This window comes from Chelmon rostratus, chromosome 6 (genome assembly GCF_017976325.1).
Source record: "Chelmon rostratus isolate fCheRos1 chromosome 6, fCheRos1.pri, whole genome shotgun sequence".
In the NCBI taxonomy this organism is placed as follows: Eukaryota; Metazoa; Chordata; class Actinopteri; order Chaetodontiformes; family Chaetodontidae; genus Chelmon; species Chelmon rostratus.
In genome coordinates this window covers 29,647,783-29,673,056 of record NC_055663.1, presented here as the reverse complement: position 1 = coordinate 29,673,056, position 25,274 = coordinate 29,647,783, and the positions used below count along the sequence as shown (strand labels likewise).

At 44.1% G+C, this 25,274-nt stretch overlaps 2 protein-coding genes across 2 annotated transcripts; both read left to right on the top strand.

Moving 5' to 3' along the window:
• Nucleotides 1-1,352: 1,352 nt before the first annotated feature.
• Nucleotides 1,353-2,789, top strand: LOC121608569 (kelch repeat and BTB domain-containing protein 13). Its single transcript, XM_041939898.1, has one exon. It carries the CDS (start codon nucleotides 1,353-1,355, stop codon nucleotides 2,787-2,789), a length of 1,437 nt encoding a protein of 478 aa, XP_041795832.1.
• A 7,494-nt stretch (nucleotides 2,790-10,283) lies between these two features.
• On the top strand, nucleotides 10,284-24,959 carry LOC121608570 (peroxisomal succinyl-coenzyme A thioesterase-like). The gene is made up of 11 exons (XM_041939899.1): nucleotides 10,284-10,389; nucleotides 13,745-13,951; nucleotides 14,123-14,222; nucleotides 14,300-14,490; nucleotides 14,725-14,894; nucleotides 17,399-17,518; nucleotides 19,710-19,792; nucleotides 19,998-20,091; nucleotides 21,033-21,113; nucleotides 22,795-22,936; nucleotides 23,076-24,959. Exons 2-11 carry the CDS (start codon nucleotides 13,756-13,758, stop codon nucleotides 23,210-23,212), a joined length of 1,314 nt encoding a protein of 437 aa, XP_041795833.1. The 5' UTR covers nucleotides 10,284-10,389; nucleotides 13,745-13,755; the 3' UTR covers nucleotides 23,213-24,959.
• Nucleotides 24,960-25,274: the final 315 nt, after the last annotated feature.

Sequence of the window (25,274 nt, the reverse complement as noted above, 5' to 3'; positions counted from 1 at the left end):
TGTAAGAACAAAATATATATAATAAAATATTGAAATAGCAAGCAGTAAAAAATTATATACATAATAATAAAATATCAAAAGCCAACAGTAGTGGTAAGAAGTATTGTATTATTATTATTAGATTTTTTTTTTTTTTACCTGTTATTGTACAGTATAGTACAGTATCAATTATAAATATAATTCATTTGGAGTCGCAGTCGTGTCGACCTGATATTCACTCTCTTCTAGCTCTGGTTTTGGTCTCCACCAGCACCTTAGAAAAACATTTGTCTCTTTAGGTAGTTAAAGCTGCACCAGCTGTTCTCCAGCTGTTGTCCAGCTGTGTCTGCTGTTTGGTGCAGAGCAGGAAGTGAGCAGTGAGTTTATCTCAGCTTGTTTGCTGGGAACACGGCGAGTACCGTACAGTACATGTGTAATCACTTCCTTTCTGATATATTGTATTTCTGCTTGGTGTAAACAGCAGCATGCGGTGCAGTGTATTTCCCAGCGTTATGTTCCACATCCATCCCCGGCACCGTTCTGTCTTCTCGTCTTCTTCTGCTGTCTTGTTGTTGCTGAGCGGAGCGGAGCAGCTGACTGATCAAAGCAACGCAACGTTCCCACAATCCCCTCTGTCTGCCCCCAAACTGCTGGAGCAGCTGGGATTGTTTTGATTGAGGAGGCAGGAGTCACGTGACCTGCTGTATTACTGCCCCACTGAGCCCAAATGTAGGTCAGCCCCACCCCCCTCACTGTACGTGAATAAAGAGACAGATTGACAGAAAATAGATTTAAAGACACAAACAGAGAGTCGCTGTTGTTCTCAGTCAAAACATCTTCAAGCTGATCTGAGCTCACATGAACTCACAGAGACTGTAATGACATCACTGTTTGGTTCTTAGTGTTTCCATCACAGAGCATCCACAACGAACTGACTTCAAATCTGTCTCAACACATGTTCAATAAGTTCACAGCAGTCGTTTCTTCGGTCCTTTAGCTGTCAGCGTGCTCGTTTAGACCCAGCAGTAGTTCAGCAGTGGAGATCTCAACCTATCGTCATGGCTCGGTACAGAACTTACTGTCGGTGTTACTGTGTTGGCTGAACTGATCGACTGTTGGCAGCAGCAGATATCACTGAACCCATGTTCCCTCGTTGCCCTCTAGTCCACAGCATGAATGTGACTCAGGTCATTTGTTCCCTTCTATGTTTAGCTTCGTCTATTTTGAAAGCTGTGAAACAACTGATCGCGAGTCGAGCTGCTTCGTACTGACTCACTTCCCTCCAGTTCCACTTCAAGACTTTTGGAAACACTTGAACCTTTGGTCATTTTCATGGAGGATATTTTCTCAAGCGTCGCCGTCAGAACATAGGAATGTCGGTGCACAGCAGCGAATCAAAGGACAGCAGCTGCGACGGTGCAGGCGGAAGACATCAGCCATGCTGTGCCTCTGGACTCCTGCCGGCCAAGTTAACTATCGTGGTTGGAGACACTCACTTCTCTGAGGAGAAGATGGTTCTAGTTCAGAGCTGTGACTACTTCCGAGCTCTGTATCGCTCTGGGATGAAAGAGTGTTGGCAGAAAGAAATCCACCTCAAGTCTCTGCGTGCTCGAGGCTTCCTTATTGCCCTGGCGGTCTTACGAGATGAGATGCCCATCCTGGACGGCGACGACATTGTTGAGGCCATCGAATGCGCTGCTTTCTTGCAGGTGGCGCCGCTCACTAAGCACCTCATCAACATCATCGACTCTGACAACTGTTTGCTGATGTATCACACAGCCGCAACCTTCGGCCTCATGGATCTATACCGCGCTGCTGCGCTGTTTATCCGAAACATGTACGCCGACTTTGAGGCAGAGGTCAGGAAAACCCTTCCTTCAGAGCTGATCTCCTACGTGGAGTCGTTGACCCCGAGTGTTTTCGTGGCTGTGGGGGCCCATGTGACCTGCGGTGTGGATGAAACTGTACACGCTGCCTCCAGGACGGTCTGCTACCTGGATGAAGCTGCCAACAGCTGGAAAGTATTAACAGATCTTCCTCTGCAGGCCAGCACGTCAATGGCTGGAGTGACTGTTTTAGACAACAAACTCTACATAGTCGGAGGAGTTCACGGACTTCATAAACAAGTCGTGGACTCTTGTTTCTGCTACAGCGTTGAAAACAACAGCTGGAGCAGGATCTCCAGTCCGGCACAGCTGCGATACAATCTCAGCCTTGTGGGTGTAGACGGTCGTCTTTACGCCATCGGAGGAGAGTACGAGAGAACAGTGATGTCTTCGGTGGAAACATACGACGTAAGTTCCGGGAGGTGGGGCTTCGCCGCTCACTTACCTCGACCGGCGACGGGAGCGGCGTGCACCAAGGCCATGAACAGGATATTTGTGTGTTTATGGCGGCCGATGGAGACCACAGAAATCTACGAGTATGTTCCGAAGAAAGACGAGTGGCTGCTCATCAGCACGCTGATCAGGCACCAGAGCTACGGCCACTGCATGGTCGGCCACAGGGACAGCCTTTACGTCATGAGAAACGGGCCGTCGGACGACTTCCTCAGATGCCTGATGGACTGCTATAACCTCAGCTCGGGCCAGTGGTCATCTCTGCCCGGACACTTCGCCAACAGCAAAGGTTCACTGTTCACGGCGGTGGTGAGAGGCGACTCCGTGTTCACGCTCAACAGGAGCGCGACGCTGGAGTACGGCATCGACGGTAAAAACTGGAAGCCCCGTCGGCAGATGAAGGGTTTCCCCAGAAGTGGATCTGTGTGGACGTTTCTGCTCCAGCTGCCAGACACTCGCATGCTGCAGTAGTTGCTTCTTTAGCTCTGGAATTTATTGGCTGAGATGGTTGAATTCAGTGTACCGTCAGCTGATCTTCATAAAGATAAAGATTATGCGTCCATCTTGGAGAGATCACATTTACACCTTTTCAACATCTTACTGGATCACACCTAAAACCACTTACCAAAGTGGTTTTAAGAAAATTTCAATCCATCAGTGGCACTTCTTACACACGTTTACACTTAGCTTTTTTGACATCAGATCGCTCTCTGATTTCCCGAAGATAGCGGCGCAAATGAGTCAGAGGCAAGAAACATAAGCTGCTCAGAGTAAACCCCGAGGACAGACGAAGTTATTTGGAATAGAAAACAAGGGATATTGTGAGAGAAAGATTTGAAGTTAGAACGATTACTTCCTCTGTGCTACCTTAGACTGTATGAAACATGGCTGTAGTCTCTGGGACGTCACCCATGGATTTCTGAACAGCCATTGCGTTACCATGTCTGACTCCGGATGTATGATCATTATCTTGACTTGGGACTGCAGGAGCTCTGTTTGCCTGTGTTTTGTGGAGATATTAAAGTATTCTGATGCTGTTAAAGGTTATTGGTTTACATCACAAATGTTTGAAAATACAGCAGAAAAACTTTTTATTATAATTTTTCATCTAAAATACAAAATCTTCAGTTAACTCTTAAATACTTATTGATATAAAAACTCTTGAATAAAGCTGTGATTTATACGGTCAAAGCAGAGTTTGAATTATTCATTTGACTATCCCCTCCATCATTGGCAGGATGCGTTGTAAAAACGTAAATGTGAATCTGATTCATCTCATCGAGTCAGTGTGTCTCTCCGGCTGCTGACTGCATGTGGACTCCAGTGTTTGTCCTCACACAGAGCTTCTGTTTCCTGCAGCAGCCTCTGTTTCCTCTTGGCACTGTCGGATGATGACGATGGAGGTGAACGGCAGGCAGAGCCAGGCACCGCGGGCTGCCGGGAGGGACGCCAGCAGCGGGCGGCGATGCTAAATCCGACCCGGGATAAAGAGAGAGGCTGGGGTCAGGCCGGGACACGGCGCTCGGGCCCACGCCCTCTGCGACCTCCGGCTTGAGTCCGGGATTGAAGCCAGGAGCCAGAGCTTTGACTCAGTGAGGGATGAGCGTCTCTCTGAGGGTCTGCTGTCTGCGTTGCTGCCCTTTACGGTTCAAATTCACATGCAAACAATCTGCGTTTGTCAAGCCGTCCTGCTTCACCTTATTTTTTAATAAAAACCTAAACTACTCAAAATAAAGGAATACTGTTCCTCTTTATATCGGCTCCATGTTTTTTCCCAGTCGTGGGTGTCACTAGTACATTTACTCAAGTACCATACTGAAGTACAGTTTTGAGGTTGTTCTTTACCTGAGCGTTTGAATTTTATAGTAATTTATACTCTCAAATATAGTCAAATATTGTACTTTTTACTCCACTACACCTGTTCCAAAGCTTTAGTTACTTGCAGATGCTGATTCTAATAAACTCTATAGATTGAGCTACTCAGCAGATCCTGAGTTTAAACTCAGTGGTAAAGTTGTAAACTGGGGGCTGTTGTGGGAACATAAGAGGAATCTGAAGGTATTATTTTGTGTTGAGCCCTGACGTGTTCGCCTGGTTCGTGCTGTCAGTGTGTATGTTTGTGACCTGTCAAAGAACTACACGTGAAAATTAGCTTCAAGCTAACTCTGCTATAACATCAAACTTGCTTACAAGTGAAATAATAAACCAAGGTTTAAAAAGTGTGAGCTCGGTTGTTAGCTGATATTCGATCATTACGTAAACGTTCTGCGCTGTTAGCTGGTGTTGGTGATAGCTTAGCTTTTGAACATATATTTTTATAACACTTCCAGAGAAGTCTGGTCAATACAATATCTCTGATAGCGTTGTGCTCCGAATGTTAGCTTCATGTTCTAGCTTTTGCGCCCTGTTAGCATCACTTGTTAGCTACACTGCTAGCCCTTTAGTCAGAGCAGATTCTTTGATATTAAGCCTGAATGATAGCTTCATGTTCATGTTTTATCATAATACAGTGAATAAAACTGAATGCAAACAGTGTGGCGCTGTTTTTTACGAGGTGAGCTAACTCGATAATGTTGATATAAATTTATTGGAAGGTGTACCTGTCAGCGATGCTGGCTGTGCAGCCATGTTGAAACCAGTTCGCTCGGTGGAACGGGTGGTCAAACTCCTCCCACTCAGAATTAAAACCAGGACGTCGACGTGAACAGTCGATCCCACTGATCGCTGTCATTACAATATGACGTGAACAGAGTGTCAGTCTTCATTATGTTATGAGGAGACGTCTACAAAGGTTGTGTTCACCTCTGATGCCTCCGGGATAATGAGGATGATGTGTGGCTCGTCTTCCTCCACCATTCCAGAGACTTCCCAAGCCGGCAGATAATAGGTTTGGAAAAACACCAGAATTATAATGACTGACAGACGGGCCGGTGAAAGGAAAGTGTGTGTTTGTTCTGACTGCAGGTTGAGGGCGGCGAGGTGACACATGCTCGATGAGCTCAGTGTTTACATGTGATGTGTTTTTATCTGACCGGCGCTGCAGAGGAACTAGGTCAGTCTAAATACAGCTTTTACACACACGCACACACAGACTGGTGGCCTGAAGTGGTGATGTCACTGTTGCCATGGTGCCATTGACCCCAGATCAGCCCCTGATCATCACCCGGACATCTCAGGCTTGTTAAAGGGGTACATGACTTTCCTCTCGATGTACATATCAAGTGGAGAACTCTAATCTCTGTTTTTGTCGGCTAAAATCTGCAGTTTATAAATAAATGGATAAATGCATGATTTATTATTGTTTATTTATTATTTATGTGATTTAAAGATTAAAAATAACGTTGAAATTGACAAACTAACATGAAATACATTAATTACACTACATTTCCACTACTCATATTCTCTGGAATCTGAAGGAAATACAGCGTAACGTGTGTGCTCTGCTGTTATAAAGTGTGTGCGTGTGTGCCTGACCTTTGACCTCTACAGTAGAAAAACCCTCTTCAAGCTGACCCTTCACTGTGACACACAGACAGAAATCAACTAAACCCTTCCTGAGGAATAAAACCATAAAGGTTTTCTCAGCTCTGCACAAACATGAATCAGATGTAAAGAGGAGACACAACCCACCCCCAGCATCTCCTCCTTCCAGCCTTCGACACAAAGACGAGCGCTGTCTCCTCACAGCTCAGACTTTCAGACTTTCACACCGTAAATGGTGGTCTCTCTCAGCGGGGAAAAAGGGCCTATTTATAGACTGTGGAGTGAGGCAGCATGAAGGTGGTCTTCTTCAAACAAATGTGGCATTAAGGAGGCTTGGTGGTGTGTGTGTGTGTGTGTGTGTGTGTGTGTGTGTGGTGTGTGTGTGTGTGTGTGGAAACAGTCTGAGTCAACTCATCATAAATACACAGTTCATGTAGAAAACATGTTTGCTGTTTTGCAGTTGGTGTTTGTGTAGAAGAGGTGATAGAAGGTTATAGTTCGAATCATTTGCGTTTCTGGAGAATTAAATGAGACGATTGATGATTGATTGTGAAGCTATAGCCAGCAGTTTTTTTTTAGCTTAGCACAAAGGCTGGAACTAAGGGAAATGTCCTGTGAACTGTATATTGATTTATATACACGTGTGTTTGTCAGGTGAGACTTCCAGGAGTCACCGTGACTCCTGCTCTTCTTACTTTAATGCCTCCATACCTCTTTCCAGTCTTCATGCTAAGCTAAGCTAACTGACTGCATGGCTGTAGCTTCATATTTATCTTACAGATATGGGTGGTTTTAATCTTTTAAGCATTTCAGGCATAGAGCCTCGAAATTAAACCACAGAATACGTCGTTTGTCCAGGACCTCCCAGAACAACTGCTGCTGTTGTTTTTCTTGGGGCCTTGAATACGTTTATTATTACAGATTAACTACACAGCAGATATAAAGTAATTACAATTCTACTATATTATGATACGTATATTCATCTATAAATAATCTTTATCCAATAATGTAGTATATATTATTCTGAAATGGGCCATTCTGCATAATAAGTGCTTTTACTTTTGGTATTCTAGTAATAATACCTTTCTTCTCTTACTTAATAAAAAAAATTAATTGAATGCAGATCTTTTACTTGTAACATAGTATTTCTGAACAGCTGTGAATTGTGTTGAGTGATTGCTAAGATGTGGCCAGGACATTGCATTAGCTGTTGCTAAGTGGTTGCTAAGGTGTGTTGCAAGGTGGTTGCTGTCACCACATTCATACAGGAGATGTGAGATTAGTATGCATCCAGCCAGTGTGTTAACTGATGAATCCCGGAGGAAAACGGCAGTGTTTCCATCTTTCTAAGTCTGAATGTGTCGCTCACACTCGCTCTCCTTCTTATATTTCTTCCCTTTTTTCCATCTTTCCCTTTTTTTGACTTTTCTTTGCTCTCTCTCGTGTGTGCTGTGCTGTGATTATTGCCGCTCTGACCTCCTCTGTGCCTGCTGTAGTAAATATATTTGTGTGTGTGTGTGTGTTTGTGTGTGTGAGTGTGTGTCTGTGTGAATTTGGACTCAAAGCCAGTGTGTCCTCAGTTCACCTCTGTGCCGCTTCGGCATCAAGCGCTCTCATTGGTCATAAAGAGAAACACACAAACACAGATTCAGTACATCAGCAGGGTGAAAAGTGACATAAGAGTAAGGAAAAACAGAAAAAAGCAATAGCAAGGCAGCAGAAAATAAAAATACAAAATAAGAAGTTGACTATATATGTACATTTTATACAAAAGACTATAAAAATATATTGCCAAAAACATTGAGAAATATTGAAAAATTGCACAAGCATTGAGAAAAAGAAGAAAAAAAGGACATACCAAATAATTTCATTTAAACTTTCAAGTGTCTTAAAACTGAAATAATAAATAAATTGAATACAGAGGGGACTGGAGACAGAGGTAGAGAAAATGAAATGAAAATGAGAAGCAGAGGGAAGAAAGAAAAGATGGAAAGCACTGAGCTGGATGAACCTGCTCACCCCCCTCTGGAGCAGAGACCTGTCTCTCGCGCTGCCCCTGCTGGACAGAACAGGAAATGCAGGCCTTTACTGACCATGTTAAGCCCCTTTCACACATGTAGTCTGTCCCTGAAGTGTTCGGGAACATTTCTTCACGTGTGACTGGGAGCAGGGATCGATTTTCAGGGTATTCCGAGTGATTTGACGGCTAGCAGGTAGTACAGGTAGCTCTTTCATTTGCAGCCTGTAACTGATGATCTACGTGCAGGACTTACGCTAAAACAAGCAAAAATTTAAATGAAATAATGTATTAATGTTGTAAGTTTCGTATCAAATGTGTAGTTGCACTGCTAAGAATGATGTAAACACTAGCAGTGCCTTGAAAAGTGACGCCAAAGGGTCCTGAACGAGCCTCTGGGTGTGACGAGCTGGCAGCGAGACCAACCAGATCATATACTAATCATATACTGGCAAACCTTTAATACAACTTTAAGAGTGGATCAGTGTGAATGCAGCCCAGTCCTGATTCTGGCAGGTGTCCCCTCCTTTGTGTCTCTTTGTTGTGAATGAGACACCCCCTCCCCCTAACCTCCTCCCTCTTCACACAATAAGCAGACAATGATGTGTGACTCCCATGAATATTAAATGTATGAATGTATTAAAAAGGAGACGAGCATTTCAGTCTGCTTTCCTTAACCAGTCTCTGTTGTCAGTGATTTAATGTGTGTGTGTGTGAGTGTGTGTGTGTGTGAGTGTGTGTGTGTGAGTGTGTGTGTGTGTGAGTGTGTGTGTGTGAGTGTGTGTGTGTGTGTGCGTGTGTGTGCGTGTGTGTGTGTGTGTGTGTGTGTGTGTGAGTGTGTGTGTGTGTGTGTGTGTGGACAGCCGGCGGGGCGGCGAGGAGGCGTGGCTCAAGACATCTCTCAGGCCGGAGACAGTTGAACTTCGACCTCTTAACTCGCCTCAATATGTTTTTTTTTTATGTCAACATTGAATTGTTGTTAGCGTGATTAGCGTGATAGCATCCATGAGGCGGCTGAGAGCTGGGGTTCATTCATCATCAAGTTTGGAGACAAACTGCTGAAATAAATCAGGATCCACAAAGACACACAACACATTCAACATCTAAAACACAGTTTGAGTTTGTTTGTCTCTCGCCAGGGCTACATTTCGGTTAGCGAGCAGCTAACCTACCTTTCAAAACAGCACATTCTCCCATGAACTGACTCTGGAGCTGCTAATTTTCCACACGCGGGCTGGAAGGTGTATTTTTAACCTTGTGCTAAGCTAGGCTCCACTAAAGGAGTGCTCCTTTATGAAACTGAAAACAGAGGTGCCACAGGAACGACAAGAACCGGAGGAACCAGAGGAACCGTCCTGGATGTTACACAAGCATGTTTTGCTCCCTCATAAAGTCAGAGGGCCCCCAAGGGACAGATGGATGTTTTGTCACTGATTGACAACCAAAAGCCAACACTTTGTTGTTGTGCACTGTTGTGGGTAACAGAGACACTCCTTTATCTTCAGAGGTCAAAAGTCAGAGGGTGTGTGAGGTCATCTGGAGACATAAGACTGTGTATATACATATACACACACACATATATATACATATACAAGTATATACATATACACACACATGTATACATATACATATACACATTATATATACATATATACACATATACACACGCATATATATATATATAAATTTGATTTTTTACGTTTCTATTTCTTGTTGATTTTTACTTTTATTCCATTTTTCACATCTCCTTCTTTATTCTTTATTACTGTAGTCTCTAACAACATAATTTCCCCTGCATGGGATCAATAAAGTAAGAGGAGTTGTTATCCTGATAATGACTAATACAAACACAAATAATATGAGACAGAATAAGATCCAATTCATTGTGCACAACTAGTAAGTCACAGTAATAAAACATAATAAAATAAGAAGCTCCAGTCACAGCCAATAAACTATTTTTAAAATGTTTTGATGTTTTTCAAATGAGTAAGAAATGTGGTGTCTAAAGTCTGAAGAAATGTCTACGTCAGTCTGTTTGATTCACGCTGAAACAGTTCTCCAGTGGTTTAGTATCAAAATCAATGCAGCAGATCTTTTTTGTGCCTTCTTGTTCCGGACCGGGTGCCTACATTACCCACAATGCAACTCGGGCGCTGTGAATTGTGGCGGGAGCTTCCTGTGTGTTTTATGCGAGCTGGTGGAAACAGAGGTCTTAAACCGTCTCCGTGGCACGTTAAAGAGCTCATTTCTAACTCCAAACACCAAGAGTTTTTATATTCATAACTATAGTGACTTCTTTCACATTTAAAAACTGTTCACGAGATCCTTGCAAGACCTTCCTCGACATGTACACAAGCAGAATCTGGAGCGTCGGTTACTCGATGCCGCCACCTTGTGTCCAGTCACCGTGATGTTCTGGTGGGAGGAGCCTGAAGCTCCACCCGGCGCGGCGGTGCTTCGGACGGTGGCGTACCCCTCAGCAGTCGGTCGGTGTCCTGGAGCGGGCAGAACCGTTCCGACTCTCCGACGAGTTCAACACCAGGACCGTAACGCTGCGGGTCTGTCCGGACAGTAAGTTTTGTTCACACAAGTAGAAGTGTGTATCTGGCGGAAGGTCATGAAACGTACTTGTCGACTTTGATCTTATATTCAGAGGAAAGTCCAAAGGTTCGCACGATTTTACGTATTTTTCAGCCGTTCGTCCTCAACAGAAGCTTTACTCGAGTACTGTATGCAGAGTTGTAAGGTGCATGGACTTCACCTGAGTATTTCCATTTTCCTCCTCGCGTCATGAGGAAATGTACTTTCGACTTGTACATTTGTCTGAAAACTATAGTGACGGTACTGGTTATGTATTTCCATACATTTCATATGATCAACTTATAAGGTATTCTGCATGTTTATAGATTAAACTACTGTGATGGAATTTGTACATGTTTCTATACTCTTCTATTTTGTTTTACTATTTTATATAGTTAGTAATCTTAGATGTTTTACTGTTATATTGACCAGAGGATGTCCTGGTGGATTAGTTGTTGTAACCTGCAATTAACCCCCAAAGTGAATGACCTGATGTTATCACACCTTACTGTAAATCTCTGAGAACAAGACATCATCCAGTTTTATTGCAGACAACTGTTTTTCTGTTGCCATCTGTTAAACCAGTTCTGTTAAGACCAAAGGCATGTCAGACTATAAGAATGGGGTGAAAACATCTGATCAGGGAGCACAGCTCTGAACTGCTGGCTGCCCTGTGGTTCTGTGTCTGTGTCTCCTCTCTATACAGATTAAACACTTTCCAGACTGGTTTGTTTGGCTCTCTGTAGGCAGACCGGGAACATTTTCCACAACACGACCAAACAGTGTCTAATGTAGTAAAAGTGAGCTCACCTCAACAAGCTGTGCTGAAATACTGCATCAGTAATCGTATTACGAGTATATGATACATATAAAAACATACACTCTTAAAGGGGCTGCTCTGTCCAGTCAGTGTGTTTACTTTTCATACTTTAAGTACATTTTGCTGAATGCATATCGGAGTATCTTTATGAAGTGGTGCTGCTCATGTAGTAATGTCCCATTTTACAAAGTGGTGAACCTCGTTCTATCCTTGCTTGTGATTGGCTGAGCCTGTTGAGGATGCCCCTTTCACACCCCATCATGACACTATCACCTGTTCCAATGGTCCTGTTACCTGTAGAAGCAGAAATAAATGACCAAATCAGCAAAACCTGGCACAAAGTGAAGGCGTCCCCGTAAGAGGGCGGAAGTGGAACCTTGTACATACACACCCTGTAACGGGGTGGGGAATCTCCAGCCCCCGCGACGTATACATTAATTTGATCCTGTCCATTAAGCAATTTATAAATACAAAAAAGCAATTGTTTTTTTCAGCAATAAAATAGCATGCAATAGTAGAAAACGTTCTTCTGAACGACACCTGAATGCAACATATATTCACTTCAGGGCAGGATGGTGCCCGTCAACACAATGCAAGTAGATGCAGAGTGTCACGTCCTCCAAGAGCGATGGACAAACAATTATTTTTTTGTTGAAGGGAAGTTCGTTTAGTGATGAAAAAAGCCAATCTCAAGATTCATTACGGCTGGAAAAGTGCTGAACTGGATGAGGAAGCTCTCACAGCTGACCGTCAGGCTCCTGCAGCTTCTAAAGCTTCATGAAAAAGAAATGTCAAATGTCATTACAGACTGAAACCTGCTGAACCGGATGAGCTGCAGGACAGATACGCTTGGATATAGTTAATTCTCTGCAGAGTTTGGGTTCCAAACAATCAACTTTCACAAGACCTCCAACAAGCCTCCAAGCTCTCAGCTTTCAGATGTGAAATCATTCATTAATCGAAATTAAAGCTGCAGGAAGTGCAACTGGAGAGAGATAAGACTGCATTTGCCTACGCTGCTAGAACAAGTCTGCTGTACACCTAAATATGCTGGTGAGTGTTCAAACCTCCTTCAGCTATTTGGCAAGAGGTTTCAGGATGCAAAAAGGTTAGCAAAAGGAGCTGCACTTCTATACTACGCTGTTCAATACGGAACCAGCTGATGTGCCCGATAACCAACAACGCCAAACCATTCAGCTGCAAAGCAACGACCTACTACTGTTATCCCGACTCTCTGGTTGGAAGACCAAGAACAAGCTGAAGACATCTTCAGTTCACAGATGTAGAATTGATTTTGGTCAGAGGTAAAGTAAGGCAGCGCTGGGCTCAGACTGACAGAGCTCTCACAGGATCTCTGTCAGAAGGAGCCTCGATTTCCAGGTGTGGTTCACACTTATCTTCCTGGGCTGGGTCTGCCCCGTACAGAGGTTGCATGCGGCCGAGTCTCATTGGCCAGTTATCTCAGACGTGAACAGGCCAACTGTCATGCAGCCATGGCCTCGAGGTTGGAGAAGCGGCTTGTGATCGGAAGGTCACAGGTTGGATTCCCCTCCATTAGCCAGCTGATGTGCCCTTGAGCCCACTCCTCCTGTGTGTTTCACTGCATGTTGCGTGTGTGTGTGTGTGTTTCCAATCATGGATGGGTTAAATGCAGAGCAGTAATTTCCTAGTTTGGGATCAATAAAGTAAGAGGAAGTAAAAGTCCACAAGAAAGTAAAAAAGTAAAAAGCTAGTCTCACCAGTTGTACATCCGTGAGAACGCACGATCGACCGAGACTAGTGACGGAAAAAAGACGAGAAACACAGAAGAAAACACTTAAACAGAGAAGAAACGGTCAGAGCCGTGGGAGCAGGCTGCCACTCGGCGCCATCTTGGACTATAAATACATGGTCCAATGTAGAGAAAACCCTGTTTTACAAGTATGACTACCTCTTTCATCAAAGAGCAGCTTTGAACTACAAAATAGGAGCAGTTTGATTTGCTTCAGAGGGACAAATAATAATAAACAAAAAGGGAAATAACAACAGATAAACCTTCCTCCTATAATGAGGAAACAGGAGAAAACTTGGTTCTCCCTCCTTCTCCTGCTCAGCTTTGCTTTTTACAGGATTTTAACAGAACATTCACGACAGTTTCCACTGAACACACTGCTGTAGGATTTTAATGATGCTACTGATCACTGCTACGACGGGCTGGCATTTCCTGGAGGTGGAAAAGGCTGGAGGTCAGAGATCCTCCTCCTGACCAATCGTGTGGCAGCAATCAGGCGAGGCAACCGGGCCATTCAAGGGACACCACCTGCTCCTTGTTTACTCATTCATTAGGAATCATAGGAATTCATTTCACAGGGTCATAACAGTTGGTACCCTGTTTTTAAGCATCTGATAACACCGTTTTGTCAACTGAATTCACCATTTCGCATCATGATGAAAGAAACATTTCTCCTGCTAATGGCATCTGTCCAGTCAGATAGTTCTAATTTATTGTTTTCCATGTGTTCACATATCTGTTATTTCATCTGTCAGCTCAGTTCAGGATGGACAGGAGTCAGTGTCGTGTGAAGCTGTCCGTCCAGCCGTCCAGAGGACTCGTGGATGAGAAGTTTATCGTCCTGGTCCAGAACACTCCACCTGGTTTCCCTCTGACCATCCATTCTCTCCACAAATGTGAAGATGGGCACAGCTGGGAGGCGTTCGCTCACTACACCACCAATGCTACTGGCAGTGTGAATGGTACATGGTTCAATGCCTAAACTTGGAAAATTCATCGAACATTTACTTTGAAATGTTTACAGGTATCGAAAAGCTTGTGAAATGTAGAAACACATGATTTAATAAAATGACGCCACTGCGTGGAAAGAACTTCAAAACGAGAAATCATTTTTCATGTCTTTCACTTTACAGTCTCAGAGGATACCAGTCTGGGTGGGACATATTCTGGGGTTGAACAGATGGGTCTCCTGTGGAGCCTCAGACCAGTTCCAGGCAGCAAACCTGACCTTAGGTAGGCCAACAAGGATGGAGCTGTTCAGATGAATCAATTATTAGTATCAGGGTTGACTCTTTTCCTTCATCCCTCAGGTTGAGGAAGGTGAATGTCCAGACTCCCTTGGTGGTCACAATATCAGTGTACCAAGGCCACCAGACTGAGGGCTTCATGGATCAGGTGCCGCTGGCCAGTACAGTGGTGGAGCGCTGGTACATGGCGCCCGGCGTCCGCAGGGTCCCGATCACAGAAGGCGGACTTACTGCAACCCTGTTCCTGCCCTCAGGTAAGACCAGAGGAGAGTCTGGAGGAAGAACATTCTGAGCAATGACCAATGGACTACCATTCACCATGAAAGTTAACTTCAGTATAGCTCGCTATAAGTAAGTTTTGAGTGTGAGATTGTTGGAAAGACTCAAAAGTGTTTCTATCAAATGTAATCTCAGAGTGCAGGAACATCTGAAATAGACCCTATTGTTGTGTAAACTGAACTGTTCTTGGTGTTTTAACTTGTTTCAAGGACTGGGACCTTTCCCCGGACTCTTGGATCTGTGGGGTGGTGGAGGGAAGTTGGTGGAGTACCGTGCAGCGCTGCTGGCCTCCCACGGCTTCGCTTCCCTGGCCCTCGACTACATAACACCAAAAATCACCATAGAAACTGGGAAGATGGTGGACAATGACTACTTTGAGGTGAACCCAATAAGCTTCTAATCAATGTTCATTCAGATACCTCAAACTAACTCAAGTATTTCGTAAACACCTTGATATTATGACCAGTATAGAGCAGCAGGCAGAAACAGGCAGGATCGACCAGTTAAACCAGTCATGGCTTGAATCCACAGAATTCTGCCATCCTCCTTCATGAAACTACTGCCAGAGAGTCCAGCTCCACTCCCACAGCGTCACTGGCCTTGCGGATCAGTTTGTGGAGTCTGTTGGCGTGTGCTACCCTCAAACTGCTGCCCCAACACACAAGAGCAAACAGGACTTTTCCTGGCTCTCGAAGAAGGCGGACGCTTTTTCTTTCGCTCCCTCCCTGCCCTTATCTACCCTGCTACTGCTCTTTGTCCTGTGCTGTCTCTGTCTAACTATCTCGGAGCCTCTCTCTGCATTCTCCTCCAAATCCAAAAATGATGGATCTGGTCAGCTGGTCTCTCAATGCAATTGACCATATTTTCTCCACAATGAAGTTGGGTAAAGGAGAACCCGCCTGCCCTGATGGAACGTTCGCAGCCGGCTACACGTTGGACTCCTGGGAGAAGGGGAGGATCGTGTGTCTGTCGGTTCTTTCCGTTGAGGATGTTGAAGATGCATACACAATTGGATTTATGATCTTAGGCTTTCTGCTGTTTGGCTTTGGCGGATACCTGATCTACTGCATAATAAGGAAGATGCTGGCGGAAATTGGCAAGCTGCTTGCCTTGATCGAGGGAATGTGCAGGGCTGCCAGCACTCAGACTCAAGCGATTTGTGAGCTCAATCGCAAACTGGATGCAATTCCTGAGCTCCTTCGCCGGTCGGATAACAACTTGGAGAAGCTGTCGGCTCGGCTCGGCTGAATTGGTCACAAATTCGGACATTTTGGAGCAAGCCACCGTGAGACCAGAGAGACTCAAGGGCAGACAGAAAAATTCCAGGTCGGCCCGTCCCAAAACAATTGTTATCTCCATTGGCTCCCAGACATAAGCGGCCTTCTCAAGGACGCTTATCTCTCCACTCTCCTGGATGTTTCTGCAGACAAGATGCTCCGACCCCACCTCGTTCTGGGACATTCACCCTTACCCTCAATTCAACGCCTTCTTTGGCTCCTCACCCCCCTCCTTCCCCCGTGCGGCATAGTAGGCCAAGGGTTGAGGACGGCGCCCTGTAGGAGCTGCAGCCCTCCCCCGGGCGACTGTGCTGTGACTCCCCCCCCCCCGAACTTCCTTCCCCCACCCACATGTGCAGGTGTTACAGTCTTGTTATGATGTCTTAAATGTTGCTTGTGCTGAGGTGTTTTTTTTTACCAAGCCCACACTGTGCCCCCCCCAATGGTCGCAGTCTGAGATTAGTCTTTTTTTTTCTCTCTCCTCTCCCTCCCCTCCTGTTTTCATTTGTTTTTCATCTAGTAAGCGAGGCGCCGCCCTGCTGGTTGCATCGTGGTTCTCCTGTCCCTGTCTTCCCATGTCAATTATTTGTACTGTCTTTTGTGCCATTGTGTCCTCTGGGACGGTGTAACTGAACAGAATTTCGTTGCACTTGGAAACTTGTGTGATGACAATAAATGATTCCTGATTCCTGATTCCTGACAGCACTGCGACTACAGATTGTAAAAACACGCTCAGCATCGTCTGGCAGATGTGCTTCAGCTTCCTCAGAGAGTAGAGACGGCTCTCGCCCTTCTTGTGGAGGGCTTCAGTGTTCTTAGCCCAGCCCAGGTTATTGTCAGTGTGCTCGCCCGGGTATTTGGAGTCCCCCACGATGTCCACAATGATTCCCTGGATGGAAACAGGGGTCACAGGTACTTTGTCACGAGGCAGGATGTCTTCCACAGCAGAGGGACACTCTGAAGACTCATTCTGCAGATATGGTTAAGCACTCCGCAAAGCTGGGGGATGCAGACTTTGACCGTGCTTTGGCTGACACTATCAGGGCCTGTAGCCTTCCTTGAGTCTTATCAGCTTTCCTCTTACATGGTCAGCTGTGAAGCACACTGTGGAGCAAGGCTGGGAAACCTATTTAAATGTTTATATAATCCTTTGAGGGTCATACCAAATTACTGAACACATGTCACAGTAGCTCTAATGTGAACTGCCTTATCACATCAGCGAGGCGTCTGGTGGCAGACGGTCGAGATGATGATGGTCTGGTCTTGTCAGTTTAGAAAGAACTGCCCACAGTAGTCGGTCATCCCACAGAGAAGGAAACTTCATGTCTCCTTGAAGTGCATCCAGTTTATGGAACTCAAGCAGAGGGAGGTGTTTGTACCCACCTTTGAGCTCGTCATTGCTTTGCAGCTCAATCATTTCATACGTCGTGCATCAGCTGGTTCCACATTAAACAGCGCAGAACAAACCTTTTGTTTCCTTTCATGTCTTGAAACCTCTCACTAAATGCAGACTCAAACTTAAAAAACGTCATCACAAAGTGTTCAGAGCCTGGCCTCTGTGTTACAGCTCTAACAGTTTGCTTTCTGACATGTTTTCCTGCTGCAGACGGCCTACAGAGTCCTGGAGCAGCATCCTGAGGTCCTCGGCAGCAGGATCGCCATGCTGGGTCTTTCCTTTGGCACCAGTATTACCCTTAGAATGGCTGTTTACTCTAAAGTTATGAAGGTAAGATAAGAAGCTGAAAGCTATGGTCTTCATCTTCACGTAGCTTAATGAAGCTCCGCTACTTTAATGAAGGTTAGTTGAAGCTAGCAGTCTAAAACAGAGGTAAGTACGTCGTCAGACCAGAAATGTGACTCAACACAGTTCTCTTGCTCATCCTCGTTCGATAGTTGGTGCTAAAAGCTTGCTGACAGTAACTGCCTGTTGGTAGCTGAGCCAAGCTGAACTGCACACAGAAGCTCTGGGTTTATTTCTGCTTCCAGTTATGGCCTCTCATGAAGTTCTAAGCTGACACTGACAGTCAGGTTTCTGTCACAGATTTTTAGTTCATTTCAGTCATAAATACACTTCAAAGCATCAAAAGAAAAAAAAAACCAAAAAAAACTATTTTGACGGAAAAATGCTCAGGCAGAAGCAAAGCTTACTATGCATCTTAAGCTACACAATCCATGGTGTCAAGTGGGAAGAAAAAACGAACAAAACAATCTATATATATATATATATATATATATATATATACAAACATACAGAAGCCGAGAACGGCCAGGTCCGTACAATTTTTTTACCGTGTTCCCGTGATAACGAATTAAATTGTTTGGTTCTCAGCACAGACTGGTTCTTGATTTCGGGGTTTCTACACAGAAAAATCCCTAACGAAGGCTAGTGCTTATTTAGCACGGTATAGCTTGATAAAGTGTTTATTAGCAGTGATGTGATGAGTGTGTTTACATTATGGTTAGTGCGGCACAATGCATTACAGTGATCAACTTCAAATGTGTCTATAATCAGAGGAAGTATGCCCCTTTGTATTTAAAGTTCAGGGTTTCCCCCAGTGCTTTACACAGAATGGATCATCTTTTCTTGCCCCCCCGCCAGGCTAAGCATCGATTGTTTATGATGAACGAGACATTATGAACAACAACTTGTGTTTAAATCACAGTAACTAGCAGAGCAAACCTCGCTGTCAGACCTAACGAGCGCTGTTCCCGCTGCTCTGTGCTGCGTTCACTCACGTCGGCCAAGTTTTGTTTTGTGACAGCTGTTTTTTAGACAATTTGGATAGTATTGTATGCTTGTGCAAACATCTGGCCAAATTAGCAGCTAACAGTAAGACATCCTAACAAACAGCACGTTTACAATGAATAACTCCGGACCGGAGCAACACACAGCCTTCAGCGACGATGACAGAGACCGTTACGATGCCGAGGCCATTCCTGGAGGACTGACTGCAGCAGCTTCCTGACTAAACTGAGAGCTAACTGCAGCTGCCGCTGCTAACTTAAAGTTAGCAGCGTCGGCGCTAATGTTAGCTCTGTGAGCACTCCTCTCTCCTGACCCGACTCTGAGTTGTCCGGAGCCAAACTCCAGAAATCCACCTCGGCTCTGTGTTCCCTTGTCATCAAATTAACCGCCGTCCTGTTGGAGGCTCTGTGTGTAGGCTATACAGAAGCCGAGAACCAAATCATTTAATTCGTTATCACGACAAAATGGTAAAAAAAATTATATGGACCTGGCCGTTCTCGGCTTCCGTACATACATACTCATACATATCTCTTTTCCCCTTTTTTCAATTCCAGCCATAAACTAAATATAAATCCACATCATGATTTTTTGAACAAAACAAAAGAAGCACATTGCTTGAGTTTGAGATCAGCACTGTTCCACAGCTGAACCCCTTTAAAAGAAACACATCTTCTTTTAACCTCTTTTTTAGCTTTTGGTAACACAGATTTGCTTCCATCTCTCAACTCATATTTACTCTCAGACACTCTGAAAAACGTACGCACGCTGTCTGGTAGTGTTTTATTTTTTACTTTAAACATGATTTGCATTGTTCTATAATAAACCAAGGCTCTAAACATTTCAAAATAATGGATTTGTACGGTCATAATAATAATAATAAGCAGCTTTGTTTCTGATGCGTACGGCTCGTTTTTGCTGTAACACAATTCTTTCAGTTGTGCTTTTAAACGTAGATCCCCATAACTCCACGCAATAAGTTAAATAAGAAAGTGTCAGAGAACAGTAAATTAAACTTTTTGTAAGATGATCCTGTTTAAAACCTATATTCTAAATGTGTGCATGCGTGCATGGATGTGTGCGTGTGTGTGTGCGTGTGTGTGCGCGCGTGTGTGTGTGCGTGTGTGTGTGTGTGTGTGCGCGTGTGTGTGTGCGTGTGTGTGTGTGGTCTCAGCTCAGGTGTGCAGTGTGTATTAGTGGGAGTCACGTGCAGCCGATTCATGGATCCGTGGAACAAATACTGAGTTTCTTCAACCAGTAAGTTGCCGTCAGTTACTTTATGATTTCTTCTGTGTGTGTGTGTGTGTGTGTGTGTGTGTGTGTGTGTGTATCATTATTATTATTATTATTATTGAAAGAAAGATAAAGAGGCAAACGGACATGAGTGGGGTTTTGGTTTTGGCTGAGTCTGAGTTGACTCGTCATTGGTCAGAATTTTTCAGTGTTTTTGTTGTCCAATCAGAAACTCGGACAGGACTCGCGTCAACGAGGAGAACCACCTGATCTGGAGAGATCTGCTGCTGCCCATCCCCACTGACCCTGCACTCAAAGTGGACGTGAGTATCTCCTGCTAGAGTTTGTACCATTGTTGATTTTTATTCTTATTATTTAGTTTTGTGTTTCTGGTCTCAAAAGTGAAATCATACATGTTGTAGATTAAATACACATTGTTTTTTTAACATGTGCATGTCATCATCATTGAATTTAAATCTAAACATTCAACGGATGAAAAAAGTGATGCGCACCCCTGCACATACATCCTTCGTTGTCCGATTTCCATCTTCTTGTCAGTTGTTCTTGGATCTGTGTGTAACATTGAGAGCAGTTTAAACCGACATTAAGCTCCTTGTATGTGCACACACACTTGGTGAATAAGACTGATTCTGAAACTGGGAATGTAGAAGCTACATGGTATGCATTAACCCCCCAGGGTGACCAGAGTTTCTTCTTCTATTTTTAAATGAACAAAAGATGAGGGACGTTTCCAAAGTCGACAGATAAACGCAACCAGCTGATACTCATCAGATACTTAAATTCAAGTGATCGAAGCACGGCTGCTCTCGGCTCTCAGATATTGATTTGCTTCAGTTAATTTATATGTGTTTGTGAATTTTATTTGTTCAAGATTTAATTATTTATTAGACCTTTTATTGAACAATTTCACAATTTTTTTCACTTATTTCACTTATTTCACTGTGATGCTGCTGCTGCACTGCAGTTTCCCAGCTTGGGATAAATAAAGTATATCTAACAAAAACAGATGAGTCTAATGTTCTTTGAATCAGTCGTCCTCGTTAACAAATGTTTTGGATTTTAGGAATCATGTTTGATTGGAGACTCAACATCAAAGTGTATAAATTAATATTCTTTCATTTTCTGCTGAATTAACAAAAAACTGATGTATTTGTAGATTTGCTCTCGAGCTTGGAGTAACGTCTCAGAAATCCACAGATAAATGCTTCTGTGCTGAATGCTGCTGCTGGTTGTCTCTGAGCAGGTGGGACGACTCCAGTGTCCTCTGCTGCTGGTTGTCGGTGAGGACGATCAGAACTGGCCCGCCTGCGAGTCTGCAATGGACGTGAGTTTACTGACACGTGAACATCCGGTGTGAATGACGAGCTCGGCCGAAAGGTTTGCAGGATTAAACTTGACTGAAACTGAGAGGAAATTGAATAGTTACGGGAATATGTGGATTTCCAAAATGTCCAGTATTAAATTAAAAAGCAAATTAATAAAAATAAGTCAATCTTATGAATAGATGGGTGGTATATGGAAATGAAAGAACGATTTGTGCAATAATAAATTCCTTATTCAGGGCTGCACAGAATGGAGAAAGATGCAGAAAATGCTGTTTCCTCCTCGGTTTTAGCAGTTATGACAACACTGTTTCGGTTAGATTTGATGCCGTGCTGCACACCATAACTGTGCAGACTCTGAGCATCTGCTGTAAGCCAGCACCGAGTGTTGAGTGGAAGTCCCTGACCCTGACCGTAGACGTTCAGCTCTCCAAACCACCTGCAAAAATTGTAAATAGTGTGCACACAGTCGAGTTAGTTTGAAACTCAAAGCTTATGGACATCACTCCGGATCGGATGAGTTCCAAACTGTTCAGGTCCTGGAGCATTGGAGGTGGCTGTTGACCGATGGACTCAGCTTTACTTACAGAGTGACTGAAATGCTTTACGTTCCTGTTGTTACTCCTCACACAGCAAGTGCTTAATTTTTTCAAAAGGTGTTTGAGAGGAACTCTTTTGTTTGCTGTACTTCGAACAAGCAGCAACCTCCAGGGTTTAAAACACACAAGCGCCAAAAACTGCAGTTCCTCGAATGGCCACTTGAGACACTAAAAGCGAGTCGGTCCCTCCAGACCTTCATATTAAATTCACAACTGCACAGCAGAAATAAACATGTTTACAGCTTGGTACAAAAAACTGTCATAATAGCTAACTTTCCGTTCATGACAACTGTAAGGGGGTGAATTCTATACAGCTCACTCGTGTAAATTACAATAAGGCAGAAATAAATGCAGAATTATGGCCACATTGAGCTTCCAACCAGTCTTCAGCTCCACTCCAGCTCCTCCTCCTCTGCCTAAACCAAACACAGTGTTTCCAGTAAGTGCGAATGCATCTGGCCTGGACAAACGTGAAAAAAGAGCAATAGAATGTCTGTACCTGATTCTGCAGACATGGTCAGGAGTTTATATCAGAAAATGGTTGGCTTCAGTATCTCTGTATATTCGGGGTAGGCTGCGCAATGCAGCAATCCAGCTCCCCCGCAAGGTCACGTGATTCGAGCAGCAGGACTGTTGACCACACATGATGTGAGAGTGACGACTGGTGGAGGTACTGCACCTGTTTCATCCCTGTCGTTGTCTTTAGGAACCCTAAAACTTCCTTTAAATGAATGTTAGATTTACTGTTGTGAGCCTTCTGTTTTTAAATGTTGGCTCATGTGAGCTAGTTGTTTTGCAAGATGTCACATATTCACATGGTGTCATTCTTTATTTTCAATCTACAGCAACATTTATTGAATTAGTTAGCTCATGAGGATGTGGAGTTTTGAGAGTTTTCTAGCTCCTGGCTGTCAGACTCAGTCGACTCTCAGGATGTTTTCCAGATTAAAGACAGGGTTGAATTTATTTATACACTTTGAAAGATGTCAGGAGGAGGGCAAATTAAAAAAATAAAATTATCTGACAAATATGATTATGATATATGAATATATGATTATTAGTTTTTTTACTTTGTGTTGTCCAGATGAAGGACGTGATGGAGGGGGCGGGGAAAAGCCACCTGCTGACTGTCCTGTCGTATCCGAACACCGGCCACCTGATCGAACCTCCGTACTCGCCGCACGTCCGAGCCAGCGCCTTCAGAACGGTCAACTTACGTCAGAAGGGTAGGTTCACCTTCAGACCTGGAAGCTGAAGACATGACAGAAACTGAATCTGACGCTGAATAATCGAGGTTAAGATGCAGAAATCAGGACTGCAGGCTTGAGGTTTGACAGACGTCTCAGCTTCCTGTTGTCTTTGCAGTTGTGGCTCTGTGGGGCGGAGAGACGGGGGCACATTCTCACGCTCAGGAAGACGCCTGGAGGAAGACGCTGGACTTTCTGAGGGAGAATCTGTATGGCAGCGCAAACCCTGGTCCAGCTTCATTTTCCCGCCTGTAACCAAGGCAACACCTCATTAACAGAGAGCGTTAGAGGCCGATAATAGATTGAATAAGATGATTTAAAAAGGAAAGCCTTTCAATCAAAATACAATTTGGTAGGTGATTTGAAAGGATAGAATGTTTTTGCCAGTCCACTTCGTGGGGCAGGGTTTTTGGTCCCTTGGTCAAAGATTCCTGCCTGAGATTTAATGTGGAGCCTGGCCATGAAGCCCTTTAAAAGGTCTACAGTTTTTGAGTTGATTCTGTATTCATGATTCTTTTGGTGTCATTGGGGAAAAAATCCCAAATAATCTTTCAGGATCCTGCAATTGAAGTGGTCTGAGTGAAAACTAGACTTCTGCAACTCCTCTTGGCTCTCTGAAAATGTCTCCCATGACGGGAGACTTTGGCCAATCACAGGTCATTTGAAAGAGAGGGCGTTCCTATTGGCTCTTTTGCAGGTGTGCGTATGTCTCCCTTCAAATGTCTAGTCCCACACAGCGAGGCCCATCTCGTATCGTACACAGGGAGCTTGGAGATAACTTCTCCTGCTCTCCATAGGAAATGAAAACTTGATGTCAAATCAAATCAAACTTTATTTATATAGCACTTTTCATCCATTTAAAATGCAACACAAAGTGCTTCACAAGATAAAAGAATACAACAACAGAGAGAATAAAAGCATAATATGACAGACAATATCCCACTTCCAGATATACACACATGCGCTCACACAAACACTCACAAAACACACACACACACACACAGTCCCTCAAAGGATCCACTGTGTCCGCACCTTCACCAGGCGTCGCTGCTGCCTCTTAAGCCTCGGTCACTCTGTCATGGGGCCGCAAAGGGCAGCCGGGTCTTGGTGAGGCTCACACTGTAAGTGACTGAGAGTGGGCTTCATGAGGCACAAGGTTGCCCAGGGCAACCGATTCTGCTGCTGTTTGTGGGTTTGGGACTTGCTCTAGTAATATGAAGAGTTATGTTAATTGTTGCCTGCCGCAGCCACTAACGTTAACCTACAGAATCATTACATCATTTGCTTCTGTGTTAAGTAACATTGAGGATTTCGTAAAGAAAATGTAAAAAACACTTCCACAACCACCAACCTCTTATTTTCCCACATCACTCCACTTCTCCATTCATGACGCTCGCTCCCTGCTGCTGCTCACATCCAGTTCTGGTGTTCTGACAGGAACTGCTCCTTCCTACCTCCAAACCAGAGTCAAACCCCACACCCTGGCAAGACACTCCTCTGCCTCTGCATCGTCCTTTTTCATAGCCGACATTTTGACTTGTCAAAGCAGGAAAAGCCCCAAGCCTCAAGTCCTCAAAGATGGAATGTGGCCACCATTAATGCTATAGATTCCATGTGGGCTCCTCCTCCTTGGACAAGTTCCCTAATGAAGTAGGACAGCAGAGCCCATCTTGAAAAGCTGAAAACCACCAACCTCTTCACATCTTCACACGAGCACTTCTATCTCACATCTTTTCAATAAGAGTGGGCACAAATGCACTGGTCGATAATTATTTGGCAGGATTGCCATTGAATTAATTGTGATTGTTTATTGTGATGTCTTCAGTTGTCTTGTGTTTTCCACCAACAGTCCAAAACCCAAACACATTGAGTTTACAAGATACAAACAATGATACAAGAGGGTTTGATTGATGAACGACTCAGTTGATTAATCTGTTATCACGATGTAGATAAATTGTCTTTGTATTGATTCATAAATTCTGACTGAGCCATTGTAATGTCATAAGAATAAAATACGAAGTGATTTAAATTCCCGTGAACACATTGTCTTCTTTAAAACAGTCAAAGCATATTGGTGTTATGTTGTGGTAAACTTGTGAGTAGAGAGCTGAAGTCATGACCTCATTCAGTATTTCTTTCATCTTTGTCTGAACAAAAATGACAAATGCTCCTGAAGTTTGTTTTCCACATTTCCACAGTATTGCGGATCCTCACGTTATAGCAGTTTAGTTTCATCCGTATCCATTCAGGTTGGAACGGTTCGTGCACACAGTCACGTTATGGGGCCACAGTCTGGTGCATGCAGCCACACTGAGGC

Bases quoted from the DNA above. Each gene is read 5' to 3' on its own strand.
- LOC121608569 (XM_041939898.1), top strand. From the start codon at position 1,353: ATGTCGGTGCACAGCAGCGAATCAAAGGACAGCAGCTGCGACGGTGCA.
- LOC121608570 (XM_041939899.1), top strand. From the start codon at position 13,756: ATGGACAGGAGTCAGTGTCGTGTGAAGCTGTCCGTCCAGCCGTCCAGA. The intron at 19,793-19,997 runs GTAAGTTGCCGT...TTGTCCAATCAG, and splicing joins ATACTGAGTTTCTTCAACCA to AAACTCGGACAGGACTCGCG. The intron at 22,937-23,075 runs GTAGGTTCACCT...TTGTCTTTGCAG, and splicing joins GGTCAACTTACGTCAGAAGG to TTGTGGCTCTGTGGGGCGGA.